The following is a 19538-nucleotide window of genomic DNA, read 5'->3' on the forward strand; positions in this document are numbered from 1 at the left end:
GTGACGTTGGTTTTCAAAAATGCACCTGTAGATGAATTTTAATGAGCTTTTTTTTCACTGGAGGAAGCATTTCTATGGACTATAGACTTATATTTTGGCTAGAAGCAATGGTTTGAAGTTAAAAACGTAGTAATGATTAATTGTTTCTTGCACGCAGATTTTCACTTCATACCACTGAAAATTGATGGACTGGAGTCGAGTGGATTAATTAGGGCTGTAACCACCATAGACATTGAGGGGCACAAGTCCCCAACCCCCAAAATCTGTCCCCCCTCAATGTTCAAGACATGGTTACGGCCTTGTTGTATATTATACTTGTGTATTATTGTAATGTTTTTATCAGTTGTTTGGATTCTCAATCTGACCGCACTCTTTCACTGCAGTGGATCTATTGGTGAACAAGTGCTACATTTCTCCAAATCTGTTTTGATAAAGAAACAACTCATCTACATGTGCTGTGACCTGAGGGTGAGTACATTTTCAGCTAATTTAAATTTTTAGGTGAACTATTCCTTTAATATTTTTCCTCATCACTCCAGTAATCCTTCAGTGGGGAATGAAAGTGATAGTCACAAACTCTAATTAGTGATATATATTTTTTATTTCATATGAACATTATGTAAAACGAATACAATATTTACATTTTCAAGTATTTCCCAATTTATCAAATCTTGCAGTACATTCAATAGTACTATAAAAAGCACTATTCAGTCACAGTAGTCCATACGATTTGTGCACTAAAGTCTTTGTCTTAAGTCAACTTAAGTCATACAATAGCTATGTACGTGTAACAACAGTTTGACTTATTTGTTCATACAGATTTGGAATGACATTTGGATGAATTTTTTGGACTGTCCCTTTAACTAGGGGAAAAAATGAAATGAAAATGGCACCTTGAGAATGAGAAGTATCAGTTTAAATTCACATTCATCATTTAACCCATTCTATATCTCTGAGGGTTCCAACTGAACGTTCAGCACTAACACTGCACTGATTCGACTGGAAGAGCAGTGACGTTCCTATCCAGTCTCAGAGAATACATTTCTTCATTATTCAGCAACAACATCACAGCTCAGCCACCTGCTGGAGTCATTCTCTGGAGCTTCCTTACAGACTTTCCAAGTCCTCTGGTAAAGAAATGACTAACTTTCCCACAGTATGTGTGTGTGGTTCCGTTCAGCGCCGCCTCCAGGGGTAACAAGAATGATTTTATGAGATCCTCTCCAAATGTGTACTGCCAGATAAAAGTAAAGAGTGATTTGTTAGCTTTGGATGGACATAAACTGGTTGGAAACAAACAAAAGGGTTGTGTTAAAAGTTTAGCTAATAGTAACTAACAAAACTCCCCTAATACAACTCACATGTTTGAAAGCGTCATACACGGCCTTGAAGGCAGGCTGTTTGTCGCTGTGAAACACTCCTCTGTTGCCATGTAGCATGAAAACACCCTCTTTCTCTGCTGGGATGCAGTTGCTGCCGTAGATGCAGTGGTCAGGACGGTAGTTCCAGTGGCAAGGGAAGGTAAATACCATCTCTGGAGGAAACGCACATCTGTTACAGAGACTTGAACGGGAATAAAACTATAAGGAATGAACGCAACCCAGAAAGGCTTACCTGGATTGTAATGGAAGATGATATTAATCAGATCTTGATCACCCCAGGTTATGTTAAGCTTGTATTTCTGTAACAGAGGCATCAGAAGCTCGTCCCAGTGCAGACCAATAGAAGTCATGTCATTCTGTCCATAAAGAGAGGGGGGGGGGGGGGGGGGGGGGGGGGGGGGAGTAGAGTTTGAAATGATCTCTAGGCAGAAGCCAATAAAAAAGAGGCCTTTACCACCCTCATCTGGACTGAAATGTAATTGCAACATGTTCAAAAAAAACATTAAGATGGAGTCATAAATATTTTTTTACTAGTGCATGAATTTTTAAAAAGAACTAAGTACTGTTTTCAACATTGAAAATAATATGAAATGTTTCTTGAGTACCAAATCAGCATATTAGAATTATTGCTGAAGGATCATGTAACACTCAAGACTGGAGTAATGGCTGCTGGAAATGCAGCTTTTCCATCACAGGTATCATTTAGATTTAAAAATATATTAAAATAGAAAAAAGTTATTTTAAATTGTAATAATATTTCATAATAATACTGTTTTTATTGAATTTTTGATTAAAAATGTAGACTGGATGAGCACAAGAGTCTTCTTTCAAAAATATTTTTAAAAATCCAAAAGCCCAAACTTAAAATATATTACTTTATATTACTTAGGTAAATATTATTATTATAAAAATTTTACTACTACTACTATTAAATCTTTTTATTCGTTTTGAAATTTTATTTTTTTTATTTTTTTTATATTATTTTATTTTTTTATTTTAAATGTTTTTTTTTCTTTGTTGCTAGGTGTTTTAATATAGTAATATACAATGTCACATGACATTTACAGCTCACATGATTTGACCAAATCATGTTTGCCTATGAAACAAGATGGCGGCATCCAGATTAAGCACTTCTGCATGTGCCTACAATTGAGATGAATAGGAATAGCTCTCTCCAGGTACATCAACCCTCACATAAAGGAAGAATGTTTGGGGTCTGGCCCTCTAATCTCACCTTGAATTGTGTCATTCGCATCCGAGTCAAATTCATCAGCATGACGCCAGAGTTGATGCCAGTTTTTCCATAATACGGATGCCGGGAGAAGCGCCTATACCAGGCAATCTGCAGCTCCTCGTGTTCTGGTGCCATGGCTACTAACTGTGTGGAGTTAAAGTGCATCAACATGTCCCAGATCAGCTCTACAGGCTGCAGGAAGAGGACATCGGTGTCCACATAGAGTAAGGAGTCCACCTCCTTCAGAATCATCTGTAGAGAAAAGAAAGGAATTGCAAATAGTTTGTTAAATTGCAGTGTTTTTGAGTACAAAATACATTTTCTACTTTCAGAAAAATTATATTGCCATTTCAGAAAAGTATTATATGAATTATTTGACATCTTACAAAAGGAAAGCAGCACAGTATTTTCCAGTGCAATCACTGTAACCTTTTCAGACATTTTAAACGACACAATCAAGGCAAAAAAATCAGCTTTTGCCTAAAATAGTTGTAGATATTTTAGATATAAACTAAATATGCTGTTTAAATTGCTTTAAACTGCAGTAATACTCACCGGTAAGAAGAGTCTCTGTGATGCACATGGCTTGAAAAGCTGACTCCACTCTTCATGGTTCTCATGGGGGAATGAAATGGCGTGAACAACATAGCTGAATTTCGCTCGGATGAAAGCTGGCCAGGAATCCAGCTGTATAAGTGGAAAATGGATTGGAAAAGTGTAAATCTTTCATCTCTTTATACAGTTTCTCAATGGTTCAGTAGCAGATTAAAGGAATAGTTCACCCAAAAATTTAAACTTGCTGAAAATGTAGTAATCTTCAGGCCATACAAGATGTAGATGAGTTTGTTTCTTCATCAGAACAGATTTGGAGAATTTTAGCATTACTTCACTTGCTCAGCAGTGGATCCTCTGCAGTGAATGGGTGCCGTCAGAATGAGAGCCCAAACAGCTGATAAAAACACCACAATAATCCACACGACAGTCAATCAATTAACATTTAGTTGAATCAAAAAGCTGTGTGTTTGTAAATAAGTGATATAATGCTAAATTTCACCAAATCAGTTCTGATGAAGAAACAAACTCCTCTTTATTTTGGATGTTCTGAGGGTGGGTAACCTTTCAGTTTTGGGTGAACTAATCTTTTTGCCTTCTTGGATGGGGAAAATATATGACCATTTAAAATGACATGCTTCCCCTTTAACAGTGGGAAAATGTGCTCATTCTTGTGCAACATCATAGATTTGCATGCATAGATGTCAGAAATGACAATTGGCTCATACTGACTGCTGTTTTTATGTTGGTGTGTAACTGCTCCTCTGCAAAGATGTGAAAACTCAAGGCTCGGCTGCTGAGCATGGCTGCGGTCTTGAGCATGTTGACAGCTTCCCCGTGTCTCTCTCCACAGGCCACCACAGCCAGCTGCATCAACGGCTCTCGCTGTCCAGGTGAATTCACCTTGTGCGCAACATCTCTGTAAATATATTAGTTTTACTGAACACCATGAGTAAACAGACTACAACTTCTTTTCCAACAAACAGTCAGTGAAAGGAGGTGCTTATCCTTTAGAAAATGTTTAATTTTTAAATGAGCAGTTAATTTTCTAATAATTTAGTCATGTTTGCAATAAACATTAAATAGACATCAAAATTAAATGGACATTTTTTTAAAGGTGTAACAGGATAGACAAAGAAAAATAATATTTGATGTTTAAAACTAACTTTGTTATAATGTTTGATTAAATGTATCTAATAGGTCTCACAACAAAGAAAAAAAAAAGATAAAAGAATGAATGAGTAAATAAGACCACAACTTTTCTGACAAATGCTCTGCGACAAGAAGGAACTCTGTTCAGAAAATGAGCTGTTTTTATTTTATAATAATTTGCAATTCTTTTAAAAATGTATTTAGACAATACACGTCGAAATTAAATAGAAAGAAAGTTTTAAAATGTAAAAAAGGTGATAATCTAAACTAAATGTGATAAACTAAGACATTTCATCTTTTAAACTAACTTGTTTACTAAATGTATTTTATAGGTATCACAACAGAGGGGGAAAAACATATATGAGCTGATAAAATGATGGATTAATAAATAAACAATACCACAACTACTCCAACAAAACGAGCCGTTTCTATTCCCTAATTATTTGCAAATATTTTATAGTTTAAGTTTTGCAATAAAACATTTAATAAACATCAAAATTAATGTAAAAAAAAAATCAAGATAAAATATATTTTATAAATATATCTTAAAATATATTTAATGTTTTTGTTATGATAGTTCATAAAACGCATAAGTCTCAAAAATATTTATTTTTTAAACAATGTACTATATCCATTGAATGTGCCAAAAAATCATCAGCCTTGATTAATTAGGTAAATGCAGAGTAGAGTGTTCTGTGTGTGTGTATATATATATATATAGTTCATATTAAATTAATTACCCAAATTGACCAAGACTAAACCACCCATTTGCCTGTAATCTGAGCCTACCATCTGAAACACAGGTGTGCGTGAGAGAGGCGTGATTTGGCAGTTTGTTGCATCACTGTGCTCAACATCTCAACAATGCTCTCGACATGCCAGCGCTCTCCCTTGACAATGAATCAGTACAGGTAGATCTGAACACCTTCCTCCATAAACAGTTCTCGAGTCAGTGTGGAATTACGCAGGCTGTTGTCATGTGCATCGTTTCCCGTTCATGTGGATTTCAGGAGTGTTGGGCGTTTCCTGTACATCTGACCTCTTATGTGAACAATATATAGATCGATTGGCTATCGCTGCAGTATGAACACACACTGAATGACACATTTCGATTTCTCCCCAGTATTGTGATAGAAACACTATGCAAACTCAAACATCTTTTTTTTTTTTTAAACAAACAAACAAAATTGTTAAAAAGTTATTTGCGTGAATTCCGCTAGACAAACATCGTCTTTAAACAAAATGAATGAAACCAATCTGATTTACGCGAGTCTGTGTGGCGTGGTCGCGGTGGGTCGTTGTTTTGCTTTTACTCCATTTAAGTTCCTCACGACGGACGGCTCCAGCGGCGCTTTAAACCCGGCCGAAAAACTTACAGCATCATGTTTACTAAACAAAAATACTAAAGACAGAAGAGCGATAGCTATGCACAAACTAAATGTAGAAAGATATACACGCATTCTACAGGACACGGACACTGTTTCACTTGAAAAGAGTACACCGTGTGTGTACTCGCCCACTAATGACCACCAGCGATGTCCGGTTCGCGAACGAATCGTTCTTTTGAGTAGGATCTTTCCCAACGGAAAATACTCTGTCAAATAGCGAAAATGTTATAACTAAGGTGTTAAATATTTTTTTTAGAAATGTGATTGTACGACAGTTTGAACAAAACGGACTTTTTTTATACATAAATAAATTTTTTACTAAATATTTATGAGCTGAATCTTGGCTGCTATAAACAACTTGATTACATGAAATTATAATTAACACCCTGATATCGTCATATAAAGAAATATGTGCCTACATATGTTTTTACTGGAACCTTTTAGGGCATGCAAACATGCCAGGCTGTCCCAGACCACATAATGACCATAGACTATAAAAACAGATAATGACGAAATTACCTAAAGAACCTCTGTATCGGTTGTATAAAATGATCTGTTCATAGGAACCGATTCGAAAATGAGTCTCAAGCTTCTTATTATTGAACGCCACCACCACCCCCCCACATACACAAGTTCTTCCCCCAGTGGCGTGAGAAAGACCCCTACTATGACAAACCCTGTAAGGTTGATTCCTCTAGAATCAAGTTATTACTAGATATTTTAGTTACTTATATATTTTTTATTATTATTGTTAACAATTGGACTTCTTAAATGTTTTATTATTAACAATAATATTTGTAGTTGGATTTATTAGTAAAAGTGGTAGAAAATTTTACAGAATTATGTGACACACAATGTAAAAGTTTTAATAACAAATCCCAATTGTTACATCATGCATTTTTAATCTTACAAGTAGGATTTTTAACTGAATTATTTAATAGCCATTATAACTAGATCATTGCCAGAACAGTAAAGTTAAAATTAATTCTTAGTATCATTACTAGTAAAAATGAAAGCTTGTGTAATAATAGTTAGTAACTAAATTGGTAGTAGTATCTTTAAAATAGTTACAGGAATACATATTGGAAAATTCATCATAAAGGATGGGATGAATTCTTACAAATACATTTGTCATTTTTAGTCATAAATGTTGTTTCGTGTGGAATAAAAATTATATCAAGACAATCTAACACAAAACAGTGCTGGTAGAACAACTAGCCGCACAAGTGATGCAATCTATGACAAGTTTCAAATAAAACAACAAGAACAAATTAAACAATGAATTTCTGCGTTTAAAGGCTTTTCTCATATAATCATACAAAAAGTACCAGCAGGTGCAACAAACAATTGAGAAAGGAAGTCCTGTTTGGGTCAGTTATTCATAGATGGCTTAACGCTCATCCTGTAATGCATTTAAGTATTTTAAAGTAACAATTTGCAACTGACATGTCATTAATGTAGAAGCAAATACTTTCACAACAATGTTCCAGTTGAAAGTTTTTAAGCCCCAGGGCTAATTACCGAGATGTAATGGGTGCTGTTGCAGAAATTACAGATTGTGATTTAAAAAAAAAAAGGTCTATGAAATTGTAACAATAGTGAAGAGAACGAGAATGGGTGTCAAAGTCCAAATCCAAACAGACAACAACACTTATCTGATTCATACTACCATATGCTATAGAACTTAAATTGTCAAAATGTCAAAATTCAATCATCAAAATTGCTTACAAAGTCTACAGTTTATCTCAAGCTGACCTACTGGGCACTGAAACAAACCAGGATGAGTGTATCGTGGTGAAAACCTATGTTTCAGATTCTACAACTGTGGTAGTAGTGAGAGATGGCTTATATTGCTGGGTTAAGTCTGTGTCTCGGTAAGTCTTGGCATACATAAGCGCGCTCCTGTGTCTGTTCGTTTAAAATGGATATATTAGGTGCAGGAGACTGGAAGTAACGTTTGTAATCCACGGGTTCCTAGTGAGATTCCCCGTTGAGTGAGGAACCCTCCCCTCGCGGGGATGAGGATCTGGAGATCCCCTTCTCTGTGTTGTCTGAGTTGGATCCGCTCTGGCTGTGGTGGTCTCCAGATGCTGCACTGGAGGACGAACTGGAGGAGGGCTTACTTTTCTCCTTAAAGTCTGTTATGATAACCGTCAGATCTCCCACTGTCACTTCCAGATGTTGTGCACTGCTGCGGTCCACATTTTTTAACCTGGGCCTGCGGGATAGGGAGCAAAGAACAGATCAGACATGCTAGCCTTGACATCACTTGCGCTGAATAATGACACTATTGTCTTCTGTAGAGTTGCTCTTATAGCATTTCATAATTGATTAACTTGATAACATAGACACCTTCATTGAACTAAACTTAGCTGCATTGAGATTAGACTTGCCGCGATAGACGGTGCTGACGGTGATACCGGTGTTAAGCTGCAACACCGGTTACGTCACTTGCCCACCAAATCATTTCGTTCAGTAAAAGAACAGACACAACAATTAAAAACTGAACACGGCTGCTCAATGCAGTTGAACGACAGTTGCATCACAGATCAGATTTCATTTCTCCAGTGAGGAGAGTGAGTCGAGCTGACTGACAAGAAGAGTGGGGTGAGACAGACAAGACTATCGCGGATGATTTAGTTTCGAAACGAGATGCAAAAGCGCCTGTTTGGCAATATTTTGGATTTTGAAAAGCCTGTTGACTTTTGCCGTTTATCTAAGGTGATTTTGGAAGTTTTTTTTTTTTAAACATTCGTTGCTTATTACACATTGTTTGCTGATTTTTACTTGATTTAAACTGTCATTTATTTATTTTATTTGACATCAAGGTGTATGCCGTGCCTCCAAGCTTTCTTACTCGTTTTGCTAATAAACATTCTACGTTTCTTATTTATTTGGTTATATATTATACATGTTTACTTGGCCTATTTCCAGTTTTGTATACCTATTTAAACTTTATGTAAGTTATTTGTTATTTTATATTAGGCATAGCCTGCCCTATAGCATGGTGTATTTGTATTTTTGTTAAGTTGTTTAATAAAATGTTTTATATATGGGCTAAAGTGAGTTTGACGTTGTATTTTGTTGTTGCTTTCATGCAATTGACGCCGACCTGCTGCTAATTTGAAAGTGAAAGTAAAATGCGCATGGCGCTTTTAAGCTATTTAAAAGCGAAGGAAAGCGAGGAAAAGAAGTAAAATTCAAACGAACTAAAAACAAACAATTGCTTTACACCAAATTGCCGCTATTTCAAAGTGAAAGTAAAATGCGCACGCTGCTTTTACAAGCTATTTAAAAGCCAAGGAAAGCAAGGAAAAGAGAGAACGCCCCTGCCCCCGTGGTGATACCGGTATTGCCACACGTCGATTAACCGGTGGAAACATTTTCTCACCGCCACAACCCTAATTGAGATACTATTGTCTTTTGTAGATCTGCTTTACAGCTGAAATTTAAATAGTTTTATAATTGATGCATTTAGCAACATTAACACTAATTTAACTGTTTATTACTGTGAACCTGCTTTGAAACATTAAATCTGTATTAAATAGAGTAAATTGGCTTGTTATATAAATAAAATTGACTTGAATTGCTAGTATAATAGAGCATAAAAGTGAACCCGGCGGCCTTGGTTTTCCAAGTATTTTCTCAATCACAAGATGCGCATTAAATATCGCATGCGATTTATCGTGCAGCCCTAGAGGCAATGAACCAAACCAATGATCTAAAAAATGAATCAGAACATCAGAAACTTTGATTTGAAGACTTCTGACATATGTAACCATAAATTTGAACACATTTGTTTTCAAATTCCTTAAGAAATCATTATAATATGCTTATTTGGTGCTCAAGAAACATTTCTTATTATTAATGTAGATAGGGTTGGCCACACCACTCTCAACTACTGCTGCTTCTATCTTTTTTTTTTTTCTTGAGGAGAATTGCGTTTATTTAGACGCAGAATGTCTTTGACCACATCAAACAGGAGACTTTTCAGACACACACTTCAACTTCACGGTTACTTCCTGGTTTTAGATAAGCTAACTCAGTCATTTCCGGTTGACTGTCAAACTCAGCTGAGCACCCTTTGCACGGTTTTTCTACACAATCCAGTCACAATTTGAAGAAAAGTTTTGTTTGTCTAAGCTGGCTTATCTTTATGCGGAAGTTCTAAAGAACGCTCCATGCATATAGTCCATTGCACGCACAAATGTGCCGATGCACGCTGTAGCCTGTATCATTTCATATTAAAGCGCGAAATAAACTATGAGCATGCAATGTCGTAGTTATGTCATTCAGTTAAGTCATGAAGTTACCTTAAGTCATTAAAGCTGCCTTAAAACAGTGCATGCATGCAAGTATTTGTTATATATGAGTCATTTAAGAACATGTCTCTGAAATGCAGTGGTTTTCAAAACTGACCTGAAGCACCCCAGCACAACACACCCGATTCAACTCATTAGCTCATTAGTAGACACTTTAAGAGCTTTAAGAACACAGAAAAGGTAAAGAGTTGTGAGAAAATACAATGCATGTCAGATCCACATCATGTTCAGCAGCGGCAGCTCTTAAAGCAGCCAAAATAACGTAATAACCCAGCTGCTGTTATGTCTGTTAATCAAAGAACAAAAGAAAAAAAGAGGAAATAAAAACTTTAGTAGCTTTAAAGATTAATCTATATTTAAATAAAAATGTAGTGTTTTATAACGTTATTACATTTCTGCATTTTTTTATTTTCTACTTGCTGTGGGGCACAGGTAAATATGACATTTATTATAATGGGTTTATGTGAAGATTGATTTAAGTTTACTTGAATCAGAAGTTATTTTTTAAAAGTCTAATAAAATGTTAAAATTGATATCTCTCAATTATACTGTAATGTTGAATGACTATAGTCATTGGTTAAATACTAATAAGAAGAAAAACAATTCAGAGGCATCAGTAGTATTGGTATCAGTGATACCTTCAGTCATAAAAAGATGCCATTAACCAAATATTAAAAATATACTGTATGTTGAGTCTACATTAATTGAAGATTGAATGTGAAATTATTGCAATATAAAATTATATTAAAAAACTTTATTGTTAGGTGGGATTAATCGCGATAAATGATACTGACTCTAAACTCTGTAACAATAGTGTAAATATATAACCGTTCGTAAGTGTAAATCTATTAAATTCACATTGCTTCATGGAAGCATCAATGCCCGTTTCTCATTGATGGAGATCTCATTAGGATACATAGTAAGCGTATAGTGGTGTGTAGTGTAAGCGTACAATTTGTTACAAATATTTGTATGAGCTTTGTCACTAAAAGGGGACAAAAAGTGTTGTATAATTCTCAGTGCACTGCAGTAGGTGAAATATATTTTATATTCAAATAGTTTTCAAATGGAGAGCAACAATACATGACATTTTCCAGAGTGAGCTACCTGCTATATAAAATGCAAAAGACGGCCACTTCATTTGTTTGGGGAGTAGGAACTATGCAGTAAATTTATGAACACAGGGACCGTATTTTCATCTCATTTCTCATTTTCATTTCACCTCATTTTCTTGTGGCTGTTCTTTTTCAGTGTCGGTTCTCTCTCGTTCTTGTCCTTCTCAGTCTTCTCCTTTTTCTCTTTCTTGGGCTGTGTGGGTGAAACAAACTGCTGTGTGACAGGACGAGGTTTCCTGTGGGGGGGGGAAGGGAAGACTGAGAGGCGAGAAAGCAAGATTTTAAATCAGGATGACATGATTCAAGCTCACCAGAGCCTGATGAAAAGGACTAGGTGGGAAAGAGCAAGTTTAAACAGGCAAGTGTTGAAGCTAGTTGAGAAATCTTGCCAACATAGTGTAATCTGAGAAGAATGTGTTTTCTCAACAGTTGAGAAACAGCCGCAATTTCACTCATCTGTTTTCCTTTCTACAGCAGGAAGACAAAAACTGGCAATTTAACTTCCTAATAGAAGCTAATATCCCCTAATATACTAGTTATCCCTGTCTAAACATAAAATTTCAATATAAAAATTATAGAAAAATACTGGCATCAGATTAAAAAAAATAAATGAAAACAAATACACAAACAAAAAACATTTTAGTTAACTAATAAATAAAACATAAGAGGGAAAAACCCTAAAATAAATGAGTAATTCCAAAACTAAAATAAAATGTGGCCATTTTAGATACAAACTAAAAAAACCTAGACCAACAATAAAAATTAAACTAAATAAATAAATAAATTACTCAAACTAAATGCATTATTATTATTATTATTAATAATAATATACCATTTAAAACACCAGATCCAGATTGAACCTATTGATGTAAACGGTCAGAAATATCTAGAACAGCCTTTCTTGTCCTACTTAACTTGTCCTACTATTGTTTGTTAGTAGGATACTGTTTTGCTGTTGTCATTTCAAATCAGTTGTTGCACCCCTAATTAACAACCTGACAGCTGCGGCAATTACAGATTATATCTAGGCCTATGAGCTAACCATACTGATCTCAGATCAGAGCTCAGGGTAAAGTCCCATCAGTAGCATTACGTTTAGTACGACAGGGATGCACTGTGACTGTTGCTGTAATGTCAAGAACAGCTGTTATACCAAAACCAGTCCACAACAGAGCAGTATGAAGGCCAGCATCGCTGCCGTCTGCTTTGCCAACACGCGCACACACACACACATACAGTGATTTTAAAAACAGCTTCTCAGTATCTGTGCAATGTTTACGCTTTCATCCATAACCCCCGGTTGCTTTGGAAATATCTAATTAAGTTACACATTGTGAAGTTAGAACATCTACAGCCTTAAAGCATGGCAGCCAAGAACCGGTCATTAGCATTGATCCCAAGCCCACGGCAAGTGAAAACGGCCATTATTAGTTGTTGTTAGTTGTCTGCCTGCCTCACTCTCTGCTGCATGTCAAGACCTGGCTGCTTGCTGTGGACTCTTAACACCCTTCACACTCAGCGCTGTTAGACGCACCATTCAGATTAAATCAATCGATCACTTTGTGATGTATTTCCTCTGTGCCAGACAGAGTAAATTGGCATTAACCTTGCTGATCCTGCTTATTTTTGAACATTTGTCATGAGGGTGAGAGAGATTTTGTGAAATTACTCCGTCATTAGTCACTCTCCGTCTCACGCATACGTGTTGCAACTATGCTTTAATCCGTGCTATTAGTTTACATTTATCCCTTACAATAATACAAAAAGACAATGTAAGCCAGTTAATATTAGAATTTTGCAACGACTCTCTGACTGTATATTATCCTGCTTATTACATAAATACTATCAAATAAAAAAATTTCAATGAACAAAATGAAATAAGTTCTAATTATTTGTGAGTAAAGAAGAGACAATGAAGTGAAATGAGCGACATGAAACTATAACAGCTATGTCGCATATCAGTCAAAAACAAAAAAAATATTTTGACTGCTCAATGGCACCAATCGAGAGATTATATTTTCTTTAATTTGTAATGTCCTAATTATATTTTTAGGATGTATCAACCATTTTATAAAAATCAATCAATAAGGGATGCACCGCTAATCTAATAATTAATTATATTATACGTGGCTGGCTGGCTGGCTGCTAACTTACAATTGGCAAATTAATAAAAAAAAATTACTATTCTGTAAAACAAAAACAAAAACAATTTAAATGCTACAAGTGAATTAGGCACCTAATAATGTGAATTATGAAAAATGTATATTCATTTTGAGATTTGCAAAAGATTACAGTGATATTAAATTAGTGTTTAATGTAAAAATAGAAGAAATTAGCATGTATTATTTAATATCCAATATTGGCAATATATATCCAATATTTAAATAAAAAAATCTATCATATCAACCGATTACGAATGTGGTACCAATATACAGTGGGTACGGAAAGTATTCAGACCCCCTTAAATTTTTCACTCTTTGTTATATTGCAGCCATTTGCTAAAATCATTTCAGTTATTTTTTTTCCTCAATGTACACACAGCACCCCATATTGACAGAAAAACACAGAATTGTTGACATTTTTGCAGATTTATTAAAAAAGAAAAACTGAAATATCACATGGTCCTAAGTATTCAGACCCTTTGCTCAGTATTTAGTAGAAGCACCCTTTTGATCTAATACAGCCATGAGTCTTTTTGGGAAAGATGCAACAAGTTTTTCACACCTGGAGTTGGGGATCCTCTGCCATTCCTCCTTGCAGAGCCTCTCCAGTTCTGGCAGGTTGGATGGTAAACGTTGATGGACAGCCATTTTTAGGTCTCTCCAGAAATGCACAATTGGGTTTAAGTTAGGGCTCTCGTATTCTTAGCAAAAAGTCACTGAAGGCTCTCACAATATAACTTAGCCTCTCTTACCTAAATTTTTAGTCAGTTTCCTTGTTAAATAAAGCCGATGTATTGAATTTCTTCATAAAATCACATCAATGCCAACTATTACATCAAACAGTTACCGAATGGGTCTACAAAGGCGTCTTTTTACAGAAGTGCACACACAAAACAAATTTTTCCCACATTACTGTGTTAAATCAGAAGGACACGAGGGCGGTGTTCTCTCCTCTGATCCAAGAGTCTCTCAGATGTGTTCATATCTGCATGTTTGTATAATGGCGTAACGATTGTACCGGGGAGGCTTGTGTACTCGTGGGCTTGAGTGATGGGAGGGGACACCATGATTAATACGCTACACTGTGTGAACATGCAGTCTCCATACTGCTCCTCCTTTCGCTCCACTGCCAAGCCCCCTGTTTGACAGATGGCACTCTGCCTCCCACCGTCCCACCTCTCCACACTCTGTTTTCGGTTCTTTCCAAATGTCTGCATTTCCTTTTAACTGCTTTTCAAAATCCCACACTGCAGTTCCACACTGCTTCTCCCTCGCTTTAGTATCCAGCTTTCTCTCCTTTCATCAAAGGCCCATAACTGTCTGAATCAAAATGAGGTCAACTTGTTTGAGACAGTACGGGCATGCGCCTTCGCGAGCTTTTGCAAACTATACACAACATTTCTCTAATAAATGACAACAGGCTCTTGTAATTACTGAATAATGTGAAGGTTTTATGTGGCTTTTTGTTTATTTGGCAGAGGCATGCTGGGAACACTTCCTCAGACTGCATTAGTTTCGTCTTTTTGGGCAAAGAGACGAGAACTCGCAGAGCGGCACTCTGGGTTTCTGCACACACGCAATTAGAGAGGATTTCACATGCTGCTCAACTCTTTCAAATGCCACACTGAAGCAAGTGACTAGTCATCTAACAACTAACACTATATAAGCATGTAAAAGCCTTTGTATAATTTATATATAATAATGCAATTTTTTCCGCTATTGTATAATTATAAAATGCATGGAGTCAGGTGAACCCTGAACCAGCCTAATTATTCAAGGCTTCCTTCAGACCCACTGACAAGTTGGTTTTGCACATCTCCACCATGTTTTATCGCATTGTTCAGCAACAAGAAAATATCACTATCAGAATAATTTGCAATTAGGGATGCACCAAAATGAAATTTCTAGGCCAAAACCGAAATTTTCTGGATGCACTTGGCCGAAAACTGAAACAAAAAATGCTTTAAATAATTATTATTTTATGAAATAATGTAATGTAATTTTGAAATACTTTTTAATTTAACTTAATTTTAATTGTACTGAATAAAAACATTAAAACAATTAAAATAACCACACGTTTATTGAAAGTAACAATAAAATTGAACAGAAAATATATTAATATTAAATATCAATATATTATTTTTATTCAGTTCTATCCAACAGAATAAGATATAACCCTTTTTTATTTATTTTTTGTTATTATCCAAATAATGTATAGTTCTACAAAGCTATTATTATCAGAGCACGAAAACCCCCGTAAATGCCATTTTCAGTGGCCGAAATTTCAGAGCATCCCTATTTGCAATCGAAATCCTGTTTGTCATCACCTCACCGACACTGACAGTAATGAAGGATGATGGGTCCAGTTCTCTCAGCGATACCCCTATAGAGCGCACAGGTTATGCCAACAATTTATAACCGACAACCTTAAACTGGTTGTGACAGCACAAACATACATTAGTGTCAAGTCAAATAGAGCTCCAACGTGAAAAAAAACAACAAACATAATACAGCCTTCCTTTTTCCAATCTGTCATCGTGAGAGGTCTGGAGTACGAAAAAAACTGCTTGGTCTAGAGGGGACATTCTCTCCATTTGTGGTAATTGAACGGTATAATACTCTCTCCAGCAGAGCGAATGATTTCGCTGGGGGGCAAAATGTGTCGGTACACTGAAATTAGAGGTTTGCCGGCAGGTTCGGGGGGTCAGCGAGGGAATGGCCTAAAAATGCTCTACGAGAAGCTCTGCAGCTTCATCAATTAAATGTCAGTCTGTCAGCGCAAGGTAACAACTAGGTAAACAAATCACTCTTCGAACAAGAGCAAATATAGCCATTAGTCAAAGCAACATTAAAAAAAACATTCACTTAGGAGCTTGTATTGTGTGATTTAAAGGGATAATTTACCCCCAAATAAAACTTGACAATTTTTTTTACCTTCCCGTTGTTCAAAACCTTTATGACTTTCTGCGGAACACAAAAGAAGATATTTGAAGCCCGTTTTGCCTGTTTTTATCCTTACAATGTAATTCAATGGGGTCCAAAACAGCACAGGCCCTTATTGACGTTCATTGTATGGAAAAATTGATTTTTCAAAACATTTTGCTTAAAAGCATGTCCTACTAACCCAAATTAAACATATGATGAGATGTCCAACAAACATGCTCTAAATAAACCCTTGTATCATTCGCCACGTATCAGTCAGGCTCAGCTAAATCATAGCCTTATAAAACATTAATTTGCTATCTGCTGCACACAACCGCAACCTAACCTAACACACTGTCATTCACATCTGACGGCTGCTCGGGAAGATGATGAAGCTGAAAGCAGCAATTAGCACCAACGTATATCCTTTGCGTTTACACATACAACTGCTCGCTAAAAGTAGCATAAAAGCAGAACTGGAGAAAATTGAACATGCTGCATGTCAAGAAGCGCTCCTTTCTTCATAAATGAACGACCTGCGAGAATCTAATCAAGAGGACATTATCATTAAAACCCATCATTTGTGGCCATCTCCGAGGCATTATAACAGGACAATGTGCAATCATGGGTTTATTTATGGGCAAGAGTGTCCGTGTGTGTATGTATCCTGATGTGATGATGCCTCTTCTGATGACAGCATTCTTGATTAAGCCGTTGAATACAAATGAGTTCAGGCCGTCTGGACGCCAGCTGCTGTGGTGGCCTGGACGAGTGACAGCACCCCACCCCCACATAAAAATCCTTCGCCCTCTCACACACACTTTTGGAGTGAAAATGAACGTTTGTTAGCTTTAAATAACTGCTGTAATAATGCTTTGATTCAGCGGTGGTAATGGGATTTGAAACTTGAAAGATAATTAAACCTTTCTAAACAATCTCCCTAAAGAAAGATGATCGTTATCTGGTGCTGTTGTTGAGAGCTGAGGTCTGTCATCATCATCATCATCTTCATCTACTTTTAGTGTGCGTTTATGTTCTGAAACGCAGATGAGGAATATTTTACTTCCTGATCTCATCTTAATGACATAAGGGAAATAACTGACTGCCGACTCAGTCGCTGACTGTTCCAAAACATTTTTTTATGACTGATGAGATGAAAGTGAGAAAATACGAGCCCATTAAATGTCTTCTCTGATGAGGTCATTAGCACTCTCTCATGGATCGCTGCCATGGGAAAGACGCTATCTGTAAGACCAATACAAGCAGAGTATTGGCTGATACCAACCATAGATGCTCAGTAAAAACATGCATTGCGTAGGACCCCTCATTCTATATGATTAATTGAAGGTTTCTTCCCTACAGAGTATTATTTTCTATTTCTTCCCTATTTTCAGATAAAATTTCACAGGTAAAATATCCATAGTGTAGCAAAAAAAAAAAGCAGAGCTTATATCGAAGCTCAAACCAAGCAGCTTAGTTAGTGTTAGTGTTAGTGAGAACGGCAAATTCGCATGACGAAATCTTTCGCCCTCATGCAAATTTTCAATTCACCAAATGACAGTAAATGTGACCATATCTTTAGAAACTTTAAACGATGATACTTATACCAAGTATAAGTATTTATCCTTCAATATACAGCACGAAAACCTCTGAAATTATTACTCAAGAGTATTATTTTCAATTCCATCCTTATTTCTGTGAAATTCTGCAAGGCAAAAAAACAACTGTTGTCAAAAGTGTAGTGGAAAAAAAGCACAACTCACACCAAAGTTACTACCAACTTAAACTCATTGCGTGGGGAAATCTTTCGCCCCCTCACACGGAATTCCAGATTCCACTGATTCCTATTGATGTGACTCAATTTCGACTGTTAAAATTCAAACACCGGTTAAAGTTTACCGAACAATGGTAAATGTCACCACATCTTCAGAAACAACATTATCATCACAAAAGTCTTTAAGCGCTAAAGCGTTAATACAAGTATTTTCCTCCAGTATACAACACAAGTCGATATTATCGGTATTATCAGTGCACCCCAAATGCTTTTACATCTAAACAGAGGAAAGACATTACAAAATGCTATTTTTAATGCCACATTTGCCTTTTGACATGCAAATTGTGGTGATTATGAAAATATGTATGACTTAAGCGTTAGAATTAGGCTAAATGTACATTTACAAGCCAATTTATTGACTTTTTTTAAAGAGTGCTAATAGAAAAAAAGTACGGCATTATAGAGATTTGCTCATATGTTGTGTCATACCCAGCTAATGTACTATAATTACATAATGAACTGAAATTAAACCCCAATTACTTCTGAAATAACCTGCTTTAATCAGGGTATAATGGATGTTTTACAAACAGAGCTGTTTAGTAACGTGACACTGACTGCTCACATTTGTTCCTGAGGTTATAAACATTGTATTAACTGTGTAATTATTAATACGCACAAGGCAAAAGGCTGTCTCAAAACCCAATGAGCTGACTAACGTTATCTAGACAGCATTCTGGGGTATCGAATTAAGTCCAAATATGCGGTGTAGGCAGGCAGTTCCTTAGATTTGAAGCAGCAGCTCGCATTCAGACATCGTGTGGCACTCACCGCGTTGATGTGCCCTTCCTGATATCGCACATCATGCATTTGAACGCTTCGGCGCTGTTCTTGAATGTACACACGCTGCAGTCCCAGTAGCCGTCGTCGGAAGAGGGCTTCGCTTGCCGTTTCGGCCTTCAAAAAGCAAAACAAACAGAGAGTACATCACATCTCGGACTGTAGAAATCTCCGACACACATATCTGATCCTATCCATGCACAACGTCAGCCGGACGCCTGCGCAAGCGACGCGTTCTTTAATGAAATTACACTTTAGGTTGATAAAACAGTCAGTCCGCCATGGTGGCCACTCGTTGCGTCTTTCTCATTCACGCGCGCTGCCTAATGGTCTGTTTCAAGCCCTGAGACGGTCTCGAGTTTCTTGAAGCCACCGGCTGTGGGAGTTTCTTTCTGTTTGTTTTTACCTCGTCGGACTCCTCTTGTCTCCCATGCTTCAGAAACTTTGTGCGAAGCGTCGCAGGCACAGCCGCCTCTCGCGCGGCTCCCAGCTGTCGTAGAAACTCCAGCGCAGCGGCCGTCACGTGACCCTGCTCGACCAATCCAGCGCCGATTTATTTTCTCTAAAGGAGGGTCGTGGGGTTTATATGAAAGAGTCGTGCTCCCGCTTCACCCCAAATCAACTGGGCGCAGAGCGAATGCGAGTGAGGCAACTGCACCCCTCTTAAATTAAAGACACTCGTTCCTGGCACTTTGCTC

General features: G+C 36.7%; 3 protein-coding genes across 5 annotated transcripts in view; 1 reads left to right on the forward strand and 2 right to left on the reverse strand.

Moving 5' to 3' along the window:
* Nucleotides 1-1061: 1061 nt before the first annotated feature.
* Nucleotides 1062-5834, reverse strand: LOC107582079 (glucoside xylosyltransferase 1-like). 2 transcript variants are annotated; one of them, XM_016267845.1, is made up of 7 exons: nucleotides 5587-5834; nucleotides 3901-4087; nucleotides 3172-3303; nucleotides 2617-2868; nucleotides 1615-1738; nucleotides 1362-1534; nucleotides 1062-1234 (listed from the first exon to the last, which is right to left on the reverse strand). In XM_016267845.1, exons 1-7 carry the CDS (start codon nucleotides 5778-5780, stop codon nucleotides 1073-1075), a joined length of 1224 nt encoding a protein of 407 aa, XP_016123331.1. In that variant the 5' UTR covers nucleotides 5781-5834; the 3' UTR covers nucleotides 1062-1072. The 2 variants fall into 2 exon arrangements, with proteins under 2 accessions (XP_016123331.1, XP_016123387.1); XM_016267901.1 differs by lacking the exon at nucleotides 5587-5834 and adding an exon at nucleotides 5110-5175.
* The window catches only part of LOC107582222 (periphilin-1-like), a 40304-nt gene continuing 25927 nt past the window's right edge, over nucleotides 5162-19538 (forward strand). For both annotated transcript variants that reach the window (XM_016268012.1, XM_016268080.1), the window contains exon 1: nucleotides 5162-5231. In XM_016268012.1, coding sequence (XP_016123498.1) covers nucleotides 5196-5231 — 36 coding nt within the window. In that variant the 5' untranslated portion in view covers nucleotides 5162-5195. The remainder of the gene's footprint in view (nucleotides 5232-19538) is intronic.
* LOC107582405 (YY1-associated factor 2-like) lies at nucleotides 7278-19384 on the reverse strand. Its single transcript, XM_016268279.1, has 4 exons — nucleotides 19247-19384; nucleotides 18832-18957; nucleotides 11253-11381; nucleotides 7278-7926 (listed from the first exon to the last, which is right to left on the reverse strand). The coding sequence occupies exons 1-4, from the start codon at nucleotides 19270-19272 to the stop codon at nucleotides 7683-7685; spliced, it is 525 nt and encodes a 174-aa protein (XP_016123765.1). The 5' UTR covers nucleotides 19273-19384; the 3' UTR covers nucleotides 7278-7682.

The sequence above is a fragment of the Sinocyclocheilus grahami genome, unplaced genomic scaffold (assembly GCF_001515645.1).
Source record: "Sinocyclocheilus grahami isolate Dianchi unplaced genomic scaffold, SAMN03320097.WGS_v1.1 scaffold1.1, whole genome shotgun sequence".
Lineage (NCBI taxonomy): Eukaryota > Metazoa > Chordata > Actinopteri > Cypriniformes > Cyprinidae > Sinocyclocheilus > Sinocyclocheilus grahami.

What these genes read in the sequence shown, in the direction of transcription:
- LOC107582079 (XM_016267845.1), bottom strand. Translation starts at nt 5,780, where the DNA reads ATGCGTGTATATCTTTCTACATTTAGTTTGTGCATAGCTATCGCTCTT. An exon ending in CACAGAGACTCTTCTTACCG is followed by an intron (nt 2,869 to 3,171) that starts GTGAGTATTACT and finishes TTTTCTCTACAG; the next exon opens with ATGATTCTGAAGGAGGTGGA. An exon ending in CATCTTCCATTACAATCCAG is followed by an intron (nt 1,535 to 1,614) that starts GTAAGCCTTTCT and finishes CGTTTCCTCCAG; the next exon opens with AGATGGTATTTACCTTCCCT.
- LOC107582405 (XM_016268279.1), bottom strand. Translation starts at nt 19,272, where the DNA reads ATGGGAGACAAGAGGAGTCCGACGAG. An exon ending in GACAAGAGGAGTCCGACGAG is followed by an intron (nt 18,958 to 19,246) that starts GTAAAAACAAAC and finishes TGCTTTTTGAAG; the next exon opens with GCCGAAACGGCAAGCGAAGC. An exon ending in AGGAAGGGCACATCAACGCG is followed by an intron (nt 11,382 to 18,831) that starts GTGAGTGCCACA and finishes CCCCCCCCACAG; the next exon opens with GAAACCTCGTCCTGTCACAC.